At 43.6% G+C, this 24,359-nt stretch overlaps 1 protein-coding gene across 2 annotated transcripts in view; it reads right to left on the bottom strand.

The window, feature by feature from the left end:
- The window catches only part of LOC138292322 (ATP-dependent 6-phosphofructokinase, muscle type-like), a 227,795-nt gene that overhangs the window by 145,810 nt on the left and 57,626 nt on the right, over positions 1 to 24,359 (bottom strand). Inside the window, exon 1 of one of the 2 annotated variants that reach the window (XM_069230869.1) lies at positions 20,853 to 20,993. The exons of the other annotated variant lie outside the window; for it this stretch is intronic. Within the exon in view, the coding sequence (XP_069086970.1) occupies positions 20,853 to 20,976 (124 nt within the window). The 5' untranslated portion in view covers positions 20,977 to 20,993. Of the gene's footprint in view, positions 1 to 20,852; positions 20,994 to 24,359 lie in introns of those variants that run through there. 2 annotated transcript variants of the gene reach the window in all.

A 24,359-nucleotide genomic window follows, 5' to 3' on the forward strand; every position in this document is an offset into this window, starting at 1 on the left:
CGTGATCCAGAATTTGAAATATTTTTTAGTGTTCCTGGGTCCCCACACCAGTCTTGGGGAGCAGCGGTGTGTCAGGGTCGAGAAAGTAATTTGTTCCAACTAGTTTCTTCTTTTTGCAGGTCCGTTACCTGGTCTTGTCTTATTACTTGGTGTTCCTGTGTGATGGAGATTATGAAATCTCTTGGTCTGAGGGGGAAGTGGGAAGAAGCTCCCTTGGTGTGTTGTAGGATTCATCTCTGAGTGACATCCCTGTGGTTTGCTGTCTGTGTTCCGTCGCATTTTCCCCTAGTACCATGTGGGATGAGGAATGTCGGATACTTTGTTGTTCACTTCTTTAAGTTCTATGCCCCAAAGTTCAAATGCCTCAGATTTTTATAGCATTAGCTGCACTTTTTCCTCACTGCAAGGCAGTCTTCCGTGCACTCATTTGTGCCGCTCTTACCTGGTACTAGAAAGGTTATATACTCAAGATCTTTGCTGTTTAGTTGCTCTAGCCCTCGGATGGCATTGCAGATTCTCAAGAGGTTACCTCTATTTGGGATGCCCCAAGGGCCCCGAGATTTATACATGGGAATGAAAAATAAGGGTATGTGTGCTCTTGTCCTTTGAGTTCAGCGGAGGATAGGGCGCAGTTGTGTGGTGCATTGTGTTGCGCTGATGTAATTTCAACATCTGTGATTATCGTTTGCTCTGCCTCGGTGGGTGCTTGCTCTATGGAGTTTGAATTAAACGTGTGGACTATGATCTTTGTGAAGGGCCCAAGGTCTCGGTGTCCAGGATGAAAGACCCGTTGTGGAAGGATTGTTTAATTGATCACTTGTCTTCTTACGGACTGGAGATTGCATCTTTATCAGGTTGGGTGCAATTCATGTGAAGCTCCATCAGATTAGTTGATGTGGGGTGTGCCCCTTGGGGGGGTGGGGCCCAGATTTCCCTCTGGCTCAACTCAGGGCTCAGAGGATGAAATCTGAAGGAAAGAGCTGTAGGGAGCCGAGTGTGTTTGACCAGGGGCAGTTTAATTGGAGTTCAGTGGGCCTGTCTAGTGCTGCTGTGTTACCAAGAACTCCTTGGTTCATGCTTCCAACAGAGACGGTTCCTTCCTCTATCTGCTGCCATTGAGGATAGTTGCCACTTTGTAGCCTTAAAGGCAGGGCTTTGGTATCTGTCGATTGGGAGCGTGACAAGCATTTTATCAATTCCTCTTTGATGCTTGACTCTTTTTCCAAGTTTCCTCCCATTGAGTTATTGCACCAGTTTCCGTTGGCAGGATGGGTTTTGATTTCCTGACCGATTAATGGTTATTCTGCATTTACCTTAGCCGTTTCTTGTTTTTCCTGGACAGAACTGGAAGAAAAGGCTCTTCTTCTTGGGTGTGTGCTTTTTCTGAACTTTCCGTTATTGCTCCCAGCATCGGTTCTGGGCATGCTTCGGGCTGTGTTGCGATGTTGGGGACTTCCATTTGAGGTCTGTTTAATGTTCCTGGGGTTGGTTGATCACATGTCCGTAGCCTGCAATTTCTCCACTGTTCGGCTTCCTGTTTTACTACTATTGTCGACATGAATGATGGGAATTCTTGCAGTTTAGTCAAGATTGGGCTATAGTGGCAATGGTGGCCTTGGGTGGGTAGCTCCTTGTAGGCCTCTACTTGTGCTTGAGCTCTTTTGATTAGCGAATTTAATCTGTCCAGCTTATTGTCAATGGCCATAGTTGGGGTAGCCAAGCTTTGCAAGATTTGAATTTGAATGTCTAGTTTGTATGTATTGAAAATAGTAGCGTTTGTTATGGCTGTGAGGGTTTTGTTTAAAGCAGCCAATCCTGCCAGGAGAAGAGGGTCAGAGTCGATGTGTCTCTTATTTTGTGTAGTTTCTGACATGAGCATCGGGTTTGTGAAGGGTTGGTTGGTGGTCCTGTTTGTAGTGTGAGTTGGTCATTCCCTTAATCTACGTCAATGTTGAAGACCCCCTCTATCTCCTCTGATGCATAATTTCTTCTCTCTCTATCGCATAATTCCAGTGGCCCGAATATACCTAACCAGTGATATACTAAATATTACCAATCCGTGTGATATTTGGTTGATGAATGTTCATTTGAGAAGTAGTTTCTGGTCCTGGCACTAGGCGCCAGTATGTTCTACAAGTTGGGGACAGGACAGCCTCTCTTTTAATAAAAAATAGAACTATCTATAGAAACACAATACAAAAATTCTGACAGCTGTAAAATTAAAACTGCACCTACGTGAACAGACATGAGACTAAAACGAACATAATCACCACAAAGGTAAGTTGACCTTTCCAAGATAAAGAAATCAATCAATCCTAAGCTACATAGATTTTTTTTTTTCATGTCGCCTATCTGTGGGATGTTTTGGCAATGAGTGATCATCTGAAAGCCAGTTTCTGGTCCTGCCCCTTAGAGGGAGTACATTCCACTAGTTGGCAATAGAAGAAAATATGGACCAACAGTCACCACAAAAGTGACTCTAAACACTGACCATCAGAAAAATATAAGATATTTATATATGTCTACAGTTAGGCGGGGCAGAAGGAGCTAAGATTACCGGGCCACAGTGAGTCACGGAGGCAGTACAATACTGTAAAGGACCCCAGTAAGGACATACTGAGGATATTGTGTTCAGATTTGGAGGCCAGAAGTAAGAATAGCTAACAAACTAGAAAAAAGTAGAAAGGCGGCCGCAAGTTCCTTAAAGAAATGTCACACATATTACGATCAAAAGGTCCGTGTAAGACCCTGTTCTGGGAGCCATGGGGCAACTGAGCACCAGCTCTGGGGCAGGACTTGTTTCCCTATGAAGTCCCATGGTCCATCGTACTACGGTTTTGCAAACTGGTACGAGTACAACCCCTTCAGCACTAGAAAAGGTGAGCAGTTACAGCCTTCTCTGGGAGGTAATGTGGGGGGTGCATCAGGCTCAGAACTCAACAATCACCCAGCAGAGTTATAACTGACTGTCCAATACACTGCGTGTCTTTTATCCAAAAAAAAAAAGCATGCTAACAGACTCAAAGACAAAATACTACACACTACAATATGCAGGTATGAATGTCCGATGGTGCAGGGCCACAGTACCTGGGGTCCATGCTTCCCTTCCCACCACCTTCCCTTTCCTGTAGCTGAGTGTAATATATCGTAAAGCTGGTTTTAGGCACAGGTGCAATGCTATCCCTCTCATTCAGTGTTTGTGTGCTCAGTTGAGCCCCAGTATGTAAATATCACCAATGAGAGTCTCTACCGATGGTCATGATTAGGCCTATATTTGGCTCTTCCTCCCTCCTCCAGACGGAAAATGTGTTGGCTCTGACAGCACTGGCGCTTCAGTACAAAGCATGGAAACAGCAAATGCGGAGGTCACTACCCAAAGTCTGGCTGGCGAGTAGTCAATGGAATCTCTGGCAGTCTCTGGTAATTTAGGGTCCTTTTTCGGGGTAAATAGTGTCATGTTGAGACAGAGGTCATGGGCCACCAAAGGCACTTCTCAGGGCAGCAGTGCAACTCCTACACCACTCACAGGAATGGAACTGTAGCTTGATTCGCGTTGGTCTGGTCAGTCATCACCCCAGGGAGGTTAGCTTCAGCAACACTTCACAATTTACAGTGGCATGATCTGCTTTGGCAGAAATGTTCAGGGTCACATAGATGCAGCCCACTCAGGCACACTTCAGGACCCTCCCACAATATACAGAGCACTTGCTGGGACACAGAGACACAATCTATATGATCACACTTCATTAGTGCCATGGTACAACCGCTTTAGAGTCAGTGGTATATTCTGCCACAGGCACACCTCAGGACAGTGCCATAGCACAAGTCGCTTCAAGCAAGAGTCGGCACCATTTGGGAGCATGCCAATGACTCTATCACAAGTCTCTCTGGATGGGCAGACCCTTATACACATTTCAGCTGCTTCCCCTCACCCTGGTAGCCAGTACCTCATGCGGGAGTGGCATTCTCATTCCCTATTCTTCACAGACAGGTCAGCCTCTAGGCACAAAAAAGGGCATCAGGACAGGCAGACAGCTGTTCTTTTCCAGTCAGCTTCCAGGTGATCTCTGCAATCAGAAACACGTTTTTGTGACTGACAGCCTTAGAGATCATGGCAACCTAATGAGGCTGGAAGAAGAAAGACTGAAAATCTCTACCAGAGAAAATGTATGTAGCAGTGCAAACAATTGTATTATGGTATCGATTCCCTGCTGATATATAGCCTGAAACCTCATTCAATGTTTTCCAGTTTAGGCTGGACGAGTTCTTGCAGAGGGGAGGAAAGGCAGGTAGTGGGTTTTTGGAAGGACAATGAGTAAAAGGAGATGGAAAGTGATGGAGCTATTTCTTTTAAATTGCAGCACGTTGAATCAAACCGGGGGACCTCCTGAGGCAAGCAAGCCCATTCTGCATTAGGTCTTTGCAGCATATAGGGAAGCTGATGATGGGTGTATCCGGTTTTGGATCAGATTTTAGGGAACTGTGCTTGTAGAAAGCAAAGTACTGCCCACTACCACTGTGAATATAGTGGATATCTGAGATATTAGTCTTTAGGTTGACTTTCTAACACAAAAAGGTGCTAACTACTGTTGGAAACAGAATAGAGGTTTTCTTGGGAAGTCAGGGCAGTCTGGTGTGAGAAAACAGATAAAGTACCAAATCTTTCAGTTCTTTGGGCACACTCCTGCCAGGGATACATGTTCGTTTTTTTAACTATCCATTCTTAAGAAAAAATTATATTGAGCAGGATGGATAACAAAACAGAGAAAATGCATCTCATACCGACGAACCTGGTGCATGATAAAAATACAGCTATCATTGCAAAACATTATCAGGATCCAATTAATACTCCCGTCTCCGTAGATAATAAGCCATAGCAGCAAAACCTAGTATTTAAAGTGCGAAAGTTCAAAAAGTGGAAATCAACGCTGAATAAAGTGCATTTCCTAGTTCAGATATCAACGTCAAACTTCACGAAGGTTCAGGAAAAACTGAGTGCAAGAGGAGTCTAAAGCTCCACTAAAGAGATTGCACACTTAGTCAAGAAAATCAAAATGCTGTATTGAGCTCTCCATTCGTCCCTCTCCCATGAGCTCACTTTTATTTCACTATTAATGTACTCGGCTACCTTGAAGCTCAGGTTGTGCTTTAGAAATCCTCGTGGATACCGCCATTCATTACCGTCAATTTATAAATTCAAATGCCACGAAGGCTGACTTAGTTTGTCAGTCTTCTGATGTTGATAATTGAGTACCGTTAAAATCTGTAGTAGAAACATATTGTTTACAGTGCTTGAACCAGTACAACTGGGGTAGCAAGCGCTAGCCAAAAATCAAACGAAGTCGTTATTCATCATCCTCAATCTGTTTCGTTTCACCCTTCCCAGGGCCTACTTGGTTCTTGATACTTACCTCAGCCTTTTGCTTTTCTATCTTCTCCAATCAGCCCACTTCTTTCTTTTTTCTGCCCTCAGTACCTTCTGTGACTCATTCTTTTTGTCAGTCCAGACAGTCCCCAACACTCTTGTTCTCCCTCACCACCTTTTATCACTTCTTTATGTTTTCGGTATTCACCTCTTCACACTCCATTTGCTTCACCAACCTGTGTTTTTCTTTTCATCTCTTATATTCTTCTCTTTGGATTCCTTCGCCTCTGGTCCCACCTTTCCATTGATGACCTTACTGTCTCTCAATTTCTCCCACTTCGTTAATTTCCTCGATTGCCTGTCCTCTGTGATTACTGTCCATTTTCCACCACAACTTTTAATCCGCTGTTTTCTCCCTTCAGCTCTTTCTCCCTCGACTCACTTCTTCTACCAAACCCAGGGAATGCACTGTCCCTTGTGTTCACCTCCACACACTGATAGTCCACTCTGGCTCTCACACCGGTCTCTAGAGCCCACTATTAAGAGATCGCCCACACCTCTCAGTACAGTCAGGAGTGAGGGGACTGATGTGATCAGCCAACCTTCCAAACAGTACGTCTAGCTCTTGCACCTACAGCTCCGATCGATTTTGTTTCCTCAGGGTCGATTTTTGAATCTCTGGCTATTCTGCCACAGTCTTTTGGCTTAGGAGAACAGAGGGAAGGGGACTTCGCTGCATAAAAAAGTTACTTTTGTAGAATCTGCAGCCAACGTGCATCGAATTTCCTGCAGGAGGCGGGGTGGTGTTGGCCCTGTAAAAGGCAAACAGTCCTAGAGCATTTTATCGTCTGTTCCTGCAGCCTCTGAGGCCAGGAGTGGCAAATGGCAAGCCAGGGGTAGCCATTCCTTCCTTTAGCAACCCCCCCCCCCCCAAATGATGTCTATGGGCTGGTCAACAAAAGCCAATGGATGGAAGGGGCAGACCCAAAGTCAAGTATACCTATATTGTTAGCAATAGATTTGTCACCGGCACCTTCGAAACCTAGACCTACAAAGCTAAAAGCCCCCCAAGAGCTTTGCCTCAAACACAGTGCCGAAGCCAAGTTACAAAGAAAAACAAAACATATGAAATAATACAAATGACATCACTATTGCTTATTTGGAAATCAATAGTAAACACGCAAAACAATAACCACTCTACCACCCTAATTATATATATATATATATATATATATATATATATATATATATATATATATATACACACATACACACACACAATCCTCCCATCAAATGAAAACATTCAGGTAAGTATATATTTAAGAAAGTAAAGATGATGGTGATACTATCTATATAATTCGTAATGATCCGGTGGTGTTTGGCACAGCTTTGCTATAAGCCTAAACATTCCAAGAAGACCAGGGTGTTCTCTTAATCTGGTGAAACCTGGTACTCAAACACATAACTTCTTGTTGGCCCCATGTGCGATGCCCACAGTGTTTTCTGTACTGGTAGTACATTCCCTTTACTTACTTCGGTACGTTGCACAACATTTTGCTTTCCTTATTTTAGAACTAATGATGTACATCAAATAAATCCCTTCCTTTTTTCTCTCCCTGAAACCTGGTAGGTGGTGGGGTTTTCCAATCACTTCCCTTTGTCCTGGTGTAGGTTTCCCAGCTTGAATTAAAATTATCCCTCCACCACATGTGTTGTGACCATTTCTAATGGCAACAATAGATGCATTCCGCCAGGCTGAGGCGAGTTCACATCAGACCTTGCCCAGTCCAGACTGCTCTGGCTGTGGACTTTGTGCTCAGAAGCCAATACAATGTGGTCAAAAGCAGATCAGTGAGGCCCACAAGTATCTAAATGTGGGAGATCCTCGGGTGATACTTGAGTCCTTGTCTGGCCGTGTAAGAGAAACACAAGAACAACCCTTAGAGTAAACTTGGACAGGGGTACGTAAAATATGAAACTACAAAGCTCAACTGGGTAACATTTACTATAGTAATCTCATAGTAAGGGATAGTTAGAATATATTTGTATTGGAAATGGAGCATGTATACATAGGAGAAGACAATTCTATTCATTTTATACACAGAATTGAACACAAGCCTTAAGCTGTAATTATCAAAACAACATGAATAAAACAATATTCAAATATGAAGTTGAACACACAGTGCTGGTGAAAATACAAAAATGTATAGCTTAGAAAAGGTGAACAAGGTAATTCAATGTGACAGACAAAATGTGAAAAAAGGTAAAGAGAATTATCAGAACATGGTAAGAAATTGAGTCCAAGTCATCATCCTTACAATCTGTATGGAAACAAGTTCTTTCAAAAATGCCTTTGTGCGAGTTTTGACATCTTTTCGACCTCTAGTTGAGTCAGGGGCTCATCATCTGTACGACAGTAGCAGTACAGCACTGGAATTGCTTTATGTTGCTTTTTTATTAAGGCAGGATGTAGTTTCCTTACGTAGGACAGAACTCCACCTGCACTCTCACATGAAGGGGTGATGGTATGGAACTAGATTCCTAGTTGGGGAACAAAGAAAGAAGAAAAGCTGCAAAGGGCCCCAGCACCAGTCTACAGATACATACCAACCAAATCCACCAAAAAAAGCCATTTGGTATACACCAGAACTCAGGACTATGAAGCTCAACTGCAAAAGGCTAGTGAGGAGATAGCGCACCAGCAAAGATCCCATAGATTAAGCCACCTTCAAATCAGCCCTCAACATATACCACCAACACCAAAAAGACACAAAGCAAATCGTCCTGGCACAGCGCATCGAATCAAGCTCCAACCACAGCAAGGATCTTTTCAGTATCGTCATAAAGTTTGCATGCCTGCAAGCCACAATCTCATTTTCCCAGGAACTCTGCAACACCCTGGTGGACCACTTCCACAACAAGACATTCACCATCTACAGAAACTTCGAACCCCAACCCATGACCTCTACAACCTCCTCTCACCGACAGATAACCCCGCTCACTGCATAGGAACAGATTACCACTCAGGGCACCACAACCACTAAGAACTCCATCTACTCTGGAGCGCCCCTGGACCCCTGCCCTCACCACTTCTTCAACCTCAGGAGCAAGGAAATCACCATTCTCAAAACATCTATCACCATGGCCACCTTCCCCGACAGACAGAAGCAAACAGGGGTCAGACCCCTCCTCAAGAAACCCTCCGATGACCCACCAATCTAAAAAACTACAGCCCCATCTCTCTGCTCCCCATCCCCGCCAAAGTCCTCAAGAAGGTCTTCACCCGTCAACTCACAGAACTCCTGATGAGAAACAAACTGCGGGACATCTCCCAATATGGCTTCTGTGCAAACCACAGCATTGAAACCGCCCTGATCACTGCCACCAATGACAACAGAACCCTCCTGGACTGGGGGAGACAGAGGCTATGATTCTCCTTGACCTTTCAGCTGTATTCCACACTGTATCCCACCACACACCCATCAAGGGACTTCACCACATCAGGATCAAAGGAGACACCCTCAAATGGATCACATCATTCCTCACAGGACAAACCCAGAGAATCCGCCTACCACCCTTTACCTTGGAACTCAAGAGCACCATATGCGGCATCCCTCAAGGGCCATCACTCAGCCCCACTCTGTTCAACACTGTTAAAAATGGGGTCTCTAGTTGGCAGTCGTTTTGCACCCTGTCCAAGTAGGGACCCTCACTCTAGTCAGGATAAGGTAGATACCTGCTCAGATAACCCCTGCTTAACCCCTTGGTAGCTTGGCACAAGCAGTCAGGCTTATCTCAGAAGCAATGTGTAAAGCATTTGCACATAACACACAGTAATAAGTGAAAACACTACAAAAGGACATCACACCAGTTTTAGAAAAACAGCCAATATTTATCTATATTAAACGAGAGCAAATACGATAAGAATCCAACATACAGTAAGAAAAATATGAATTATGCAAGATTTACTCAAAACTACAGTTCTTTGAAGTCGATAGCTCCACCTGGGGCAACCACAGCGTTGTGATCAACAAAACCAACAGTTTAGGCCGGCCGTGGCGTTGCGGGCCAGCTATGGTGTTGGGAAGACCCGCAAACAGTACCTTGGATTTGCAGGGCGTCGTGATCCTCACGGTGAGCTCCGGAGGGCGGCGTCGGGTCCGGAGTCGGTGCAGGAGTCGTCAGGCCCTTGAGGTCACACGCATTGCAGATCGAACTCCAGGCTGATGCAGTCAGGTGCGCCGGCGTGGATGGCGTTGGGGCTGCGGTGCAAAGTGGGACGATGCGACGTGCGGTGCCCACAGGTCACGGTGCAGGCAGCGGCTCGGTGACGGCGTCCAGCGTCGTCGGTGAGACCAGGGCTGCGGTGTGAAGCGGGGCGGTGCGACGTGCGGTGTCCACAGGTCACGGTGCAGGCAGCGTCGTCGTCGTTGCTGAAGCGCTGTCGTTGGTAGGCCCAAGCCAGCGGTGCAGGACAGGACGGTGCTTCGTGACCCTCACGAGCGGTGTCCACAGGCCACAGTGCAGGCAGGATGCCTGGTGACGACACAGGAGTCGATGGTGCTGGCGTCGGTGGACTGGGGCTGTGGCGCGGGACGGTGCTTCGTGTACCTCACGAGCGGTGTCCACAGGCCACGGCGCAGGCAGCGGTGCCGGTGTCAGCAGGAGCAGCGGCGTCGGGGATGCCCAGGCTGCGGTGTGAGCAGGCAATGCCGGAGTGCGGGCCCAAAGGTCGCGGTGCGAACAGCGGCTCGGAGAAGTCGTCTGATGATGGCGTCGGGGAGACCAGTGTCACGGTGCGAAGCGAGGCAATGCGACTCTGTGTGGCGTTGGCAGGTCACGGTGCTGGCCAGCAGCATCGTTGGCGGCGTTGTGGTGGGTTCTCCTCTTGAACAGCACAAAACACACAGTTCCCAGTGCTGCAGGTCAAGAAAACTGAAGTCTTTGGTGTCCCTGAGACTTCCAACAGGAGGCAAGCTCTACTCCAAGCCCTTGGAGAGTTTTCTCAAGCAGTACACACAGCAAAGTTCACCTTTTGCACTCTTTTCAGGCAAAGGCAGCAACTGCAGGCCAGTCCAGCAAAGCAGCACAGCAAAGGGACAGTACTCCTCCTTCAGCTCTTCTCCTGGGCAGAGGTTCCTCTTGATTCCAGAAAGATTCTAAAGTCTGTGGTTTTGGGTGCCCTTCTTATACCCAATTTCTCCTTTGAAGTAGACCTACTCCAAAGTAAAGTCTCTTTTGAATGTGAAATCCTGCCTTACCCAGGCCAGGCCCCAGACACTCACCAGGGGGTCGGAGACTGCATTGTGTGAGGACAGGCACAGCCCTTTCAGGTGTAAGTGACCACTCCTCCCCTCCCTCCTAGCACAGATGGCTCATCAGGAAATTCAGACTACACCCCAGCTCCTTATGTGTCACTGTCTAGTGTGAGGTGCAACCAGCCCAACTGTCAAACTGACCCAGACAGGAAATTCACAAACAGGCAGAGTCACATAAATGGTATAAGCAAGAAAATGCTCACTTTCTAAAAGTGGCATTTTCAAACACACAATCTTAAAATCAACTTTGCTAAAAGATGTATTTTTAAATTGTGAGCTCAGAGACTCCACATGTCCATCCGCTCCCAAAGGGAATCTACACTTTAATCAGATTTAAAGGTAGCCCCCATGTTAACCTATGAGAGGGACAGGCCTTGCAACAGTGAAAAACGAATTTAGCAATATTTTACTGTCAGGACATATAAAACACACTAGTATATGTCCTACCTTAAACATACACTGCACCCGGCCCATAGGGCTACCTAGGGCCTAACTTAGGTGTGCCTTACATGTAGTAAAAGGGAAGGTTGAGGCCTGGCAAGTGAGTACACTTGCCAAGTCGAATTGGCAGTTTAAAACTGCACACACAGACACTACAATGGCAGGTCTGAGTCATGTTTACAGGGCTACTAATGTGGGAGGCACAACCAGTGCTGCAGGCCCACTAGTGGCATTTGATTTACAGGCCCTGGGCACATCTAGTGCACTTTATTAGTAAATCAAACATGCCAATCATGGATAAACCAATCAACAGTACAATTTCTATAGGGAGCACTTGCACTTTAGCACTGAGTAGCAGTGGTAAAGTGCACAGAGACAATAAACCAGCAAAAACAGACCTAAAAAAATAAGAGGAAGAAGTCAAAAGGTTTGGGGATAACCCTGCAAAAAAGGCCATTTTCAACAAACACGTACATGGTGCCCCTAGCCAACATACTTAGAACCCATGGCCTCAACATAATTTCCTATGCACACGATACTCAGCTCATCCTCTCGCTCTCAAAGGACCCCATCACCACGAGGTCCAGCTTCCACAACTGCATAACCAGTGTCACCGACTGGATAAAAACCAACTTCCTGAAGCTCAACACGGACAAGACAGAAGTGCTGATGTTTGGGAATAACACCTCTCCATGGAACAACACTTAATGGCCTTCCAAACTTGGACCCACTCCAACAGACTGCACCGCAACCTCAGCATCATCCTAGACAGCAAACTAACCATGAAATGCCAGATCAACGCAGTCTCCTCTGCCTGCTTCCACACCCTCTGCTTGCTCCTAAAGATCTTCAAATGGCTCCCCATCAACACCAGGAAAACCGTAATCCAAGTCCTAGTTACCAGCTGCCTGTACTACGGCAACATGCTCTACGCAGGAATCACCACACAACTCCTGAAGAGACTCCAGATTATTCACCCCGCACCTCTGGAAATTCCACTGGCTCCCCATCCATAAAAGATGCCAATGCAAGATGCTTACACACTCCTACAAGTCCCTCCATGACCTAGAACGAGCATACATCAACCGCTGCCTGAACTTCCACCAACCTTTCAGATACCTACGCTCTGCTTCCCTCGCACACACTTCCCACATCTGCCGCAGCTACAATGGAGGACGATCCTTCTCCTACCTGACCGCCAAATCCTGGAGCGACCTCCGATCCACCTCCAAACAGCACCCTCCCTGTAGGAATTCCGAAAGGGACTCAAGACATGGCTTTTCGACTGAGCTCAACATGAACACAGCGCCTGGATACCCTTTTGAGGGATTAGTCATGCTTTATAAATCCAAGTTGATTGATTGACCAACAAGTCTGGAAAAATGGACCATAGGTGAGCATAAAAACAGCCGCAGCAGGAGCCTGCTATCAGTAAATGTGGGGATTTTTGAGCCATATGAAGTTTGGGTGCAGAAATGGTAGATCGGGAGCCAATATATCAAAAGAGGAAAACTTATTTGAAAAAAGCCACGAGGAAGCCAGTGTGAGACCAAAAGACTTGTGGAAAGCAATATTAGGTATTCTTAATTAGGGTCAGATGAAAGATGGCATGGGAGCTCAAGGTCAGGGTGAATTTAGATAGAACAAGGAATGAAGAAGTAAGGCTGCCACAGTCTGTTTTCTCATGAGGAAGTGAGTATGTTATCCGGGTTAAGGAAATGCTGTATTGCTTTCACAATTTGAGAACATTGATCCTGTACTATCCTAACACACCCTGGACCTGGTGAGTAGCACTGACCCCCTTTCATTGCTTTCTGAGAGACCAGAAGGCAGGCAATAGTAACTACTCCCCATTGTTAATCCTCTTCTATAGGCTGGAGGAGGCTGCCATGATTCAGAATCCATCTGAAGTATCTTTCCAGCTACTGATGTTTTGGGAATATTAGCAACTGAAGCGACTGTGAAGATAAACCTTGAAGGCGGCTTAGTTTCCAAAGACAACCACAGGAGTTACATGGGTGCCCCCTCCACTGTAACACCTTGACAGAAACTGTGACACAGGCCTCAAACTTTTAAAGTGTGTGATAGCCCACTATTTTCTTCTGTCTCCATCTAGAGGTACAGGGTCTTCTGTTTAGGCTCTACATTTTTGTGGTGCCATCTTTAATTCTTGACTTGGACTATCTTGGAGGTGACACCTTTTATTCACACCTAGCTCCAGAGATCCAATTAGAAAAGACTGGGGTCCTGAGTCTCTGCATCTGCTCCCTTTTCCCACCTTTCAGATTTTCTGTGCAAGTGTAGCCTTCACAGTGAATCAGAGATCCGAGTGTCTCTAGATATACGGAGTTGGCAAGTTGCAGTAACACAGGATGCCAAGAAAAGACATCACAATATGCTCAGATGAGTAATGCTTTTCTTTCTTTTCACTTTCATAGAGAGGTGGCCTGCACCTTTGTCCCTTTCATACTGGGCTAATCAGAAATCTCAGTTCTAATTCCTAACAAAGTCAAGCTACACTACTATTTGAAGAATACACCTCACTGTAAGCACTTCCTAAATTCTCTCCACTGGCTAAAGACTTGCACCAGAATCGATTTAAAGAATTTATGCAAAACGTTCCACGGCAATTTCTGACAATGCCCAACCCCAAATCTACCTTCTTGAGTAAATCGTCCCCTGCACCCCACGAAGATCACTTACATTGGAAAAAAGGTCCTCCTAATTATTCAGACACGCTAAATGTATCACAAATTTCATGTCACAGCTCCAATCATCTGGAACCAATTTGTTTTGGAAATAAGATCCCTGCCCATGTTGATCTCCTTAAGGAGAGAAATGAGGACCTCACTCTCCAGTCAACTGCTCCCCACCGGAATGATATTCCAGCCTATGCAGTTTGTTCTCTTTAGAACTACCCCATTCATTTTCTGAACTTTCTTTCCTGTTTTTTCATCACTACCTTTGCATTTAAAGTGCCTTTGTTTGTCGAGTCCCCCCCACCAAACCGATCAAGTCAATAAATAATATCTGTCTGACAGATACATTAATAGAGAACACTATTTCACACTTCTTAGTCTTACAGATGAGTTTTACATAATGTAGATGGCCAACTGGACATATTTTATGAGAGTTAAGAATAGTAGTTTTGTATGATTCAACTTGGCGCCTCTTAAACGGTTGCCAAAATTTGGGCTATTGCATTTCACCGAGCCATGATTCTTAAAGTGGTTGTTTTATCTGATTCATGAGATTTGTAATGAATAATTTCAATCAAAAAGCCTAGGTTATTTATTTTTTCTGGAAAAGACAGAGGAGTACTGTGCTAGTATGACTTGCAGAATTTCTCTTGGCCCCTCTCAAAGGAGCAGTAATATCCAGAAATATAATTAGAAAATGCAGTTACTTGGGAAGCTTAAATATCGTGTCGAGGAATTACTTTGAAGAACATGTAGCAGCTTTTGTGACAATTATAGCTGCTTAAAATTAAAGATGCGAAAGGGCTGCTGGTTTTAGTTTGCACTTGAAAACAACTATATTTCAAGTACTATTTCAATCACAAAACCACTTGCCACAGCCAAGAATAGATCGCTTTCCTCCCAGTGCACAAAGGTGGACACGAGCAAGACCTAGATTTTCTGTTCAGTTTAAAAAGTATATGATACAAAATTAAATTGAAATGTTTTCCAAATATGCTTTTTCAACTGGAGGGGAAATCACAACGCATGCTCTCTCCTTTTACATTTCATTATAAACGTCCTTTGTCATTCCAACATGGTAAGGAAGAAAAACAAGTGTTGTAAGGGGGTGGGTTTAGGTTAAAATATGCTAAAAAAAAAAAAACAAGAAAAGAGAGCTTTCCGAAAGGGGTGATTTCAGACTCATAAAACTATCTTAAAACACACCTACTTTTTTTAATGCAAGCAGAAATCATGGCACCATTTCCCTTATGTGATTAAATGGGAGTTGGCTCGATTTACTTTCAAAGAGAAGCATTTTTGGCGAAAGTAGGAATTCAAAGCTTAAGACCTTTTTCTGCACTAAAAGTCCCCAATTTAATGTAAAACTCCACGAATATCTTTGTGAATAAGCTAAGTTTACCACCAGTTTGATACCAGGCGTACAGAGCGTCTCCTATAACCAATTATATCAATTTTTTCACCTGAAAATACTTCAGGATTGATATCCGAAGTTGAGAGCCTTCCACCTGGTCTTCTCTCAAATTTTGTTTTCCATATCTCTTCACTCACAATGCTGAATAGAGAACCAGAATCTGCATATATGTTTATTCCCACATCCCCTAATGGTCATAAGACACATAGGTTTTTTTCCTTTCATGATTTGACCTATCACCTGTGTTTAGTATAAATACTTTTTTTCCTTGGTATCCTGTAAATCATTGTTTGTTGTATAGTTTGTGACTTTTTTAATATTGTTTTCATCTTCACTAGAACTTGTTTCATCCACACATTTTACTTTTAACCCTTTCTTTTTTTACATTCCCTTGCAAAATCTCCTATAATGCCACAAGTTGAACATTTCTGTTTAACAGCTGGGCAAAATTTACTAGAGGCAAAATGTAACACTGCCACAGTGATAGCATTTTATGTTATTTGTCTTTGTAAATTCTTTAACTCTTGTGTTGTCTCTTTTACCATCACTTTTGCTAAAATTCATATTCTTAATTTTACTTATTACCTATTCTTGCACATCTTATCTAAAACCTTTCACAATGCAACTTGCTAATACTTCTTTTCTAAAAATAGCTAAAATATCCTTAACCTCCGCATCACCATTGATCCAGAAACTCTCTTGGATAGCTGGATCACAAGTGTGCATAACTACTTGGTCCTAAATAAGTTGTTCACATAAATTCTCAAATATACAATCTCGTGGTAATATTCTAAGCATAGCAACATATTCATCTATACTCGCTCCTATTTCTTGTTTCCTTTGAAAAAACATATATCTAACAATTCCAATACAAACTTTTGGTGCAAAATGGTTGTCAAAGTCTCTTGAAACATCTTCAAACACATCAGAATCTCCTCATCCTGTTGCTTTAATCATTTGATCATACCTTTCTAATCCTTCTGGTCTTACAGAATGCAAACATATTTGTTTCCATCCTGGATTCGTTTTCCTTTCCTCATCTATAGTTTCTATGAAGTTCAAAAAATATGATTTCCACTCTGCCCATTTCATGCATGGTTCCCCTCCAGCTGGCCAAAATACTTGTGGGGGTTGTAAATAATTTTTTTGAGTAGCCATAGTGTAAAATAACAACACAACAATAATTAAAATAATAAATAGACAAATTGCAGATGCCCAGGTTGAAAAATTCTCCTTCCACCATGTGTCCACTCTTCACCCTATTAAAAGGACCAGTTCACTGTCATCTTACATGGTCATTTTTAAAGAAAACGAAGGATTGCATGCTCAGCAAACTTTTCTCTGTAATGAAAATACCCTAAATGAAGCAGCATACAAATGCCTGGAAACATCAACTGTTACATAATGAATATGGAGGAAATCACCCCTTTAAGATGACATTCACATATGTAGTAGAAGCACAGGCAACATGAGCCGGAAATTGCCTTGTCCTGGTAACGCTGGGAAACGACAACGCGTACAGAAAACAACCGTAGGTTCTCACTGATGCCGATATGAAAAATGTGAAATCAAAACATGCCAAGGTCCGAGTTGCAAACTGCTCGAATAGTAAATCCTTTAAATAAATACCTTAGCATAGATGTTAAAAGTTGAGACTCACATGGGTGAAGAATATTACCTATGTAAATGTTTTTCCTAGAATAAAAATAGGTTACGAAATGTCAAGGTTCAGCCGCTTCTAAAATTGTAGTGTCTCATAAATCTCTAAAAAGGACAGAGAATGGTGGGTTCTCCGGTGTCCAACAGCTCGTCACCAATTTTGTAATGTAAAACTCCATGAATATCATTGTGAATAAGTTGAGTTTATTTCCAGTTGGGCACCAGATGTACAGAGTGTCTCCTCTTCGATCCTTGTCCTTCAGTCTGCTGAACCCATTCCAGTGATTCTAGAACACACTGGGCCAGCACGCTCAAGGAACGAATCATAACACAACACATTAACACTTACTTACAATACATATTTAAACATGACACCCAGATTAAGAAATCTAAAACTACTCTATCATCTTCAGTTCCCAGATTCTGTGCCTATATTTTCAGTGACATCTTACGTGTTCACAAAGCCGCTCAACACCAGGCTTTTCAACATGTACCCTTGAGTGGGTTGTGGATGTTGCTTCTTTGTGAACAAATGGATTTTAATGTTGTTGCTTTCGGAGTTCTGGTTGACAAAGGTGTTGGTCCTCTTCATCAAGTTCTCACTTTTCGGTAAAAACATTTATAGGACCGTGCATATAAGTGATGAAGACTGTAGCTCACCTTCTTGTTCCTAAAAATTAGGGGGCAAGCACCAAAATACAAAGTGTGGTTGTCTAAAGTACCAAGGCTGAATGAGACTTCCCTCTGAAAACTGGCACATTAGTAGCTCTGGCTACGGGTAGGCTGTGGTAACCTTACATTTACACCTTGCAATAAACATATTAATAATTACTGACAGTGCAGATTGCTATATTATAGTATTATAGGTGTTTTGAGCTAAGCAGAGTTCAAACTCTTTAAAAAGATGTCAAATGAAGATAGCTTTGTATCTCACTCACTCTTTTTTCTCACTGTACTCTCCCTTCCTTTGAGATTGATTCTGCTCACTTTCTGCCTATATGTGTATCATTATTCTACTACCTTCAGTCAGTCCTGCTTTTTTTAACCAAAAGGACAAAGCATGCTAAGGGTTGTGATTTAATTTTTTTCCCATTATGAGGGTCAGGCTTTCTCTAAGCAAGCCTCTTGGTCGTGGGTAGCACTTTGCATTTTTGAAAGTGACAAATACTGCATATTCTTCCTACTGGCCATGTTCGAACATTCTCTGTAGTTTACTTAACTCTCAAGTGGTAGCTCTGTTCGAGAAGCAAAGTCTAACACTTTGGAAGCGATGTTAAATTACAGGTCAATATGAAGCCAGATGTACTTTTATATAATGAATAAATAAGTGTTTTGTCATGCTCTTCGATTTAGAACAGTTAAAACTATGCTGTGTAGAGGAAAATGGAGATCTCCTGCCCACACCATTCACTAGTTATTACCCTAAGTTTAACCACTGCTGAGCAAAACAAAATACAGAGGCGGCTTCTGCCTATAAAAATAAAGGGACAATAGGAACCAAAAGGGTAGACCATGAGAAGTTCAGACTACACAAGGCTTGATCATCTGTTACTGTCACTAATTACAAGTCACAGCTCTGGCGAAGGTTCCAGCTCCAGGCCTTAACAGCAATCACTACTACTATTGTGTTCAAAGCTGGAAGACAATGCATTGCCAGGTAACTGGCAAGGACACAAAGTACCTTGAACTACAGAGCTGGCTGCTACAATGTACCAAAGAAAAAGTAGCACAGGTGTGGCCCGGGGGGAGTCCAAATTTATATTAAGGTTTATATAAGCTGCAGGAATAGTAGATGAAATATGTAGTTTTATGTGGGTTCCAGAGGAAGTGGATACATCACCGTCAGGGACAAGATATCTGAACATCATTGTATGGTTCTTACCTATCTCTATACCAGTTGTCAGTGAGTTTTTCCAGTATCAGAGTGTCTAAGCAGTCTGGATATATACATAGTGGGTGTAGAGTCTCCAGTCATCAAAACTGGCCGCCTTCTCTAAAATGATCAAGTTTGGCAGAGTTTTACTTAGCCATGAGAGTTGGAAACCGTGGCATAGGGATGGTAGCTTTGTACGCCTAGGTTAGGCTTCTCTGGTGACTGTTTCTGCTGCTAAAACATCTATACAAGAGGTTGAAATGGTATCTCAAGGTACTCTTGCCATTTACAGGTGGGAGTGGAGAGACACCACACATTCCTGGGGTGTGGCCAAGTGAGTTGCACATGTTTGGTGTATGATAAGCATGATTGACAAACTTAGCCACTACTCAAGCTACTCATCTGCACCTTTGTCATAGTCAGGTTGGTAAGTTCTCACCCATGTCTTGCTGTTCCAGATCTTGGGAAATCTCCATGGTATCAGGAGGACTAGCAGGAGGCTAATCTTGGGATGATGCTTGGTACACTAGGAAATGTCCATCATCTATTAATGATGGACTGTTCCCATGAGGAACAGGGTCAAGACCGATTTGCATATGGGTGGGTCAAAAATGGTGTGGCGTAGTGAGCAAAAAAACAATGGATTAAACCTAGATCTTTGTGACTGGGGGTGAGTGTTTGCATTGTTCAGTATTCCATCCATCATCTGTTCTTTTTGCATTTGTTGCCCTAAGTGGGAAGGGTATGCCCAGACGTGGGTCCAGTGCTCACTGCGCCACTGGATTCAAGCTAGTCTAGCTGATGAAGGGTGCTACCCTGAAACAGGTCCCAGGATGCTTGTTTCCTGTCCAGGGAGGACCTGGCCTAGCAGTTCGGGCTGGACTGTTCACATGAGGAAGAGGGTCAAGACTGATTTGCATATGGCTGGGTCCAAACTGGGGTGGCGTGGCGAGCAAAAAAACAATAGATTAAACCCAGATCTTTGTGACTGGGGGTGAGTGTTTGCATTGTTCAGCATTCCGTCCGTCATCTGTTCTTTTTTGGAATAAGAAGTCACCCTCCTGCAAGCTCTGGGGAAGATATGTTCGGAGATCAAAATAGCATTTACACATTCAGGTGCACCGTTTTCCCAAGAAAGAACCCTTTTTTGAGGCCTTTGTTTCAATATGACACCCTCTTGGTACCATTTGCGGTGATGTCACAAGGCAATTGTGTGAAGCTTCATTCAGACAGTGCCAAGACTCCCTCATGGACCTACAGACAACAACATGGTCACAGACCACATTCCATACATGGTCTTTAAGATCAGAACATAGGTTTGAATATTGAAAGCCCTCTATGAATCCATTTATTGTTGATGCTCAAACTCATGAAAATATTAACTGACCTTTTATACAATGACAAATCTCCGAATTCCCAGAGTTCTGATAAAAGGCGTGATAGCACGCAACTCAAGGGTGTCTGTTTTATCGACCTGGTACCCTTAAACTGGATGAAGGGGTGTGTGAGCCACAGAAGGGTGAGCATTTTTGTCCAGCACATTTCTATTGAAAGCGGACCGTCACGCTGAGCTATATTCAGTGCCTGTCTTTTCTGTGCAGGCTAAGAATTGGGCACCTTAAAATGGAAAACATGGTGTATAAATATGCAAATAGAGTTGCCGCATTTCTAGAGAGAAAGCCCCAGCCGTTTGTTAACGTTTTCAGATTCTGGCAGAGATTCGGAGCTAGCTATTTTTTAAATAAATGTGTTTTTGTGTAAGCTTCCAGGATACAATTGCTGTCTGTCTTCTTTTCCAAAAAGTATTTCACGTGTTACAAAAAACAGTGACCTCTCTTGGGCTCTGAAAGAAATGGTACGCGTTTGATTGACACTACGGGACAGAAGGCTGCGAGAGGCACCACACCATCGACCTTCAGGATACCCACAGATGTCTGCAGCGAGCACCTACCACGCTGAGCTATCTCCCTGGCGTATGTGTAAAGACAAACATATTACAAATACCATCTTAAAAACACACCACAGAAATGCACTCCTCTATCTGCAATTAAAATGATGCCACAAAAGGTTACAAATAACTCACCTGTAAGTGAGGGTTTTTTCCCGCGAACCTGGAAGAGAGCGACGAGGCAAAAAAACGCCAAAGAAACAGATATTGCAATTAAAAGTTTAGCGCACACTGTAAAGAGACCCAGCGATGCCCACATAACCAGAAGTTACTGCCTTTCTCCCCTGATATTTATAGGTATTAGTTCAACAAACTCGTAGCAGCTGGTGAGCGCGGAGCCTTCGGATTGGATGGCAGGCACGGCGACCAGATATTTAAAAGGTCAGATTTAAATGGCAGATGACTGGCTTAGTCCGCATTTCATTCATCAGTAGTGCTGCGGTTTATTCGATATAACTTTCACATGACAGGTTAGGAGCATAGAGCCTGTCTTTTAATACACTAGTCTACCTATGGCAGGAGCATAACTGGGTAATATCAGAAAGTGATATATAACAGCCGTTGGCAAAGCTAAACCGTCTCAGCACGGCAAACGGATGCAACGGCGAAAATGCTTTATTATTACAAGATCATACTAACATACTCATAGCAGCAGATGAAGTTTCAATACATATCACAAAAATATAATTATCCCTGACACAAAACACATAGGATGGCTTTAAGTTACTGTAACCTGAAGACAGTTTAAGGACACATAGATGGCTATAAGAAGAGGTAGAAAAGGAAAAAAAATGTAAGGAAAACAGCACTGGCAAGGAATTAGCCCATCAGCCCTAGCCCGAACTGTATTTTTTGTTTAGGTAGATTTGCATATATGATCAGGTAAAATACTTAACTCTTAGAACAAAAGAGCCAGTGCCTGAATGGACTTGCTCTCCTGCCCCGCCCTGTGTGACATCTTGTGCAGAATCAAAAAATGCACGAGAGATGAACACGGACAAGGAGGGCTGATGCAAAGCCCCTGTACAAAGTGCACTTCTTTATTAGGCAAATGTGCACATGGGACCAGGTCAGGGTTTTAAGTGGGATGAAAAAACTGAGGTGGGGTTGGGGTCTCTAAAAGGGGGTGTGCAAACTTGTTAAAAGGTGTAGGACTAACCTAATTAGGGGTGTGGCCTTAACGGTGGGAACTAGTATTGTATGCTTGAGAAAATCATGAGGCATCACTCAGCAAAGGATAATAAAATAGCAAAAAGTATATTTATTAAACAGAAGCAATACAACAAGGAGCACTTGAGCAACCATACAAATGATTTATGTTACATAGAAATCCACTGCAGGATTTCCTATAACCCTTGAAGATAGTCATTGTGTCTATTTTGCTGAGGTTTCTCACAACATTTTACATCAGCAGATATTCTACCTTTTGCTAACCACTCTCTACATACAGCCTTGAGTCAAATGTTTCAAGTGCAGGACCACTGAGTTTCACCTCATAAGCATGAAGAAATGATATTTACAAGAGGAGAAGCCCTTATTGGAGAAGCAATCAACTTAATTGCCCTGATACCTCTCTTACAGTCTGCTTTGCTTGCTAGCAGGGTTTCCGTGCAAGCAACCAATTTTTTAATGTTTCAGGGGTTTTCTTTTCACCAAAATCTTCGAACAATCTAAAAGCTTGGATAATCTCTCTTGCTGGCAACTGAAATTCTGAACTCAGCTTCTGGATTTCAGTTTCACCATAAAGAATACACTCATCACCAGCAAGCAAGTTTCCTGCATGAAGTGCACAGAATCTGGGGCACGCCGTTTATTGATGTGTACAAACAGACTTTGGTAAAATTGCCTTTAAGTGCAACAGAGTTACTTACATCTTACCTGGAATAGAGGAATATTCTTGAATTTGCCCTCGTCAACTGCTCTCTGAGCCACAGAAGCAAACCTGCATGGTAAGTCCTTGGTGTAAATATACATACTTGACTGACCAAAAGCCTGTGGGCATTAACAATTGCAATGTCCCTCCTCCGTAAAGAGAGTGATAGGTCTTTGAGTTCCTGGAGTGCATCACACATAACCCCCAAATCTCTAATAAAAGAAAAGGATGCAAGCGTCTTCAAGAGACCTTCATACTTACTCTGGTCTCTTATGGGTCTGGATGTGTCTTTGGAAGCCTCCTCAAAATGTTTACGCAAGGCAGGGAAGCAGTTCCAAACCGCTTTCACAGATCTGTAACTGGACGCTACCCATTTAGTATCAAGCATTTTCACAGTCTTCTGAAGTTATACACACAACTCGCTGGGGGCCAGATTTAGCTCCGTCTGGGCTTTTGGTGACATGCTGTAGGTGCCATTCAATAATTCCATGAAGACGGGGTGGGGACCAGCAAAACCGAGGATCGTGTCAGTTTGATGTGTTCCAGAACCCTTCTTCTGATGGGGAACTAAGGAAACCCAGTGTCTGGGGTACAGGTGGTCTTCCTGCAGTGGGGGTCACACTCAAAATAAATATTTGCTTCTAATGTACAAAAATGGCGAATTTTTGTCACACCTAAATCTATAACAGGAATATCCAAACACTGTAACACACCATGAAGTTAGCAGGAAGAAAATAAAACCCCTCTCCAAATTATCCACCTTCGGGAACACATGACAAGGTATGAAGCTTGCTGAAGCTTTCAGGGCTGGGGATAGGATCAAGCAGGCTGGTTCCTCTGTAAATGCAGTTGGAAGGGGATGGAGATATGCTTCCCATGTGGCTGCATTCCACTGCAGTGTGCACGCTGGTCACACGCTCTGAAAGGGCAGAGCAGGGTTGCACTCTTAGTTGGATGCTGCAGGTCATTTGTGAGCTCTGGCTCCAGTCGGCAGAGCAGGGTCGTGGTGGTCCTGTCCGGTCCCTGGTACTTATGAGGATGTGTTTTAATCATTGGCCGATGTTGTTCCTGCTCTGGCATTGCAGAGACGGAAGGTCCATCCAGAGAGACAATATCACTTTAAAGGGTTTACCTTCCCGCCAAATCGCTCATCGGGGTGTCGTTACAGGCAACTTCTCCATTAGTGAGAAGTGAGCAAGCACACATATATTCCACTGTAGTGCGCATGCTCACGCCAACACTACAGTTTGCGCAAAAACCGGACCGTCTATGCAAGAGCATGAAAACAAAGCGCAATAGGGACCCGTTGCGATGCCCCTTTTAAAAAAATGTCAATGCTCACCACCAGCAGTACTTGGCCCACTTAAAACCCTGGACCAGGTAAACAAGTCCCACACAGTACAAGAGAGTCAATGCCTGAAGTGGGTTCATCCATTGATGCATGCTGCATGATGTGGTGAGCAGAAGCATAATGTGAAGACACCTAAACAGAGCAAACCAATGGATGAAAAGGGCTGACTGAAGTCCCTCTATGAATGTATATTTAGGATTTCTTTTTCACTACATGGGGCTGGTGAAGCAGGCAAAGTTGTCTCTAGGCTAAACAAAAATAATACATCAAAGAACCGTCCCTGCAAATATACATTAATGGCCTCATTCTGAGTGCCCCAGTACTGTGAGTGGTAAAACTGCACTCAGTAAATACCCCTATCGTATGATACAGTATTTACCAGGTGAGGTATTAAACACCTGTTCTAGGTTCTGCAAAT

This window comes from Pleurodeles waltl, chromosome 4_2, assembly GCF_031143425.1.
Source record: "Pleurodeles waltl isolate 20211129_DDA chromosome 4_2, aPleWal1.hap1.20221129, whole genome shotgun sequence".
Lineage (NCBI taxonomy): Eukaryota > Metazoa > Chordata > Amphibia > Caudata > Salamandridae > Pleurodeles > Pleurodeles waltl.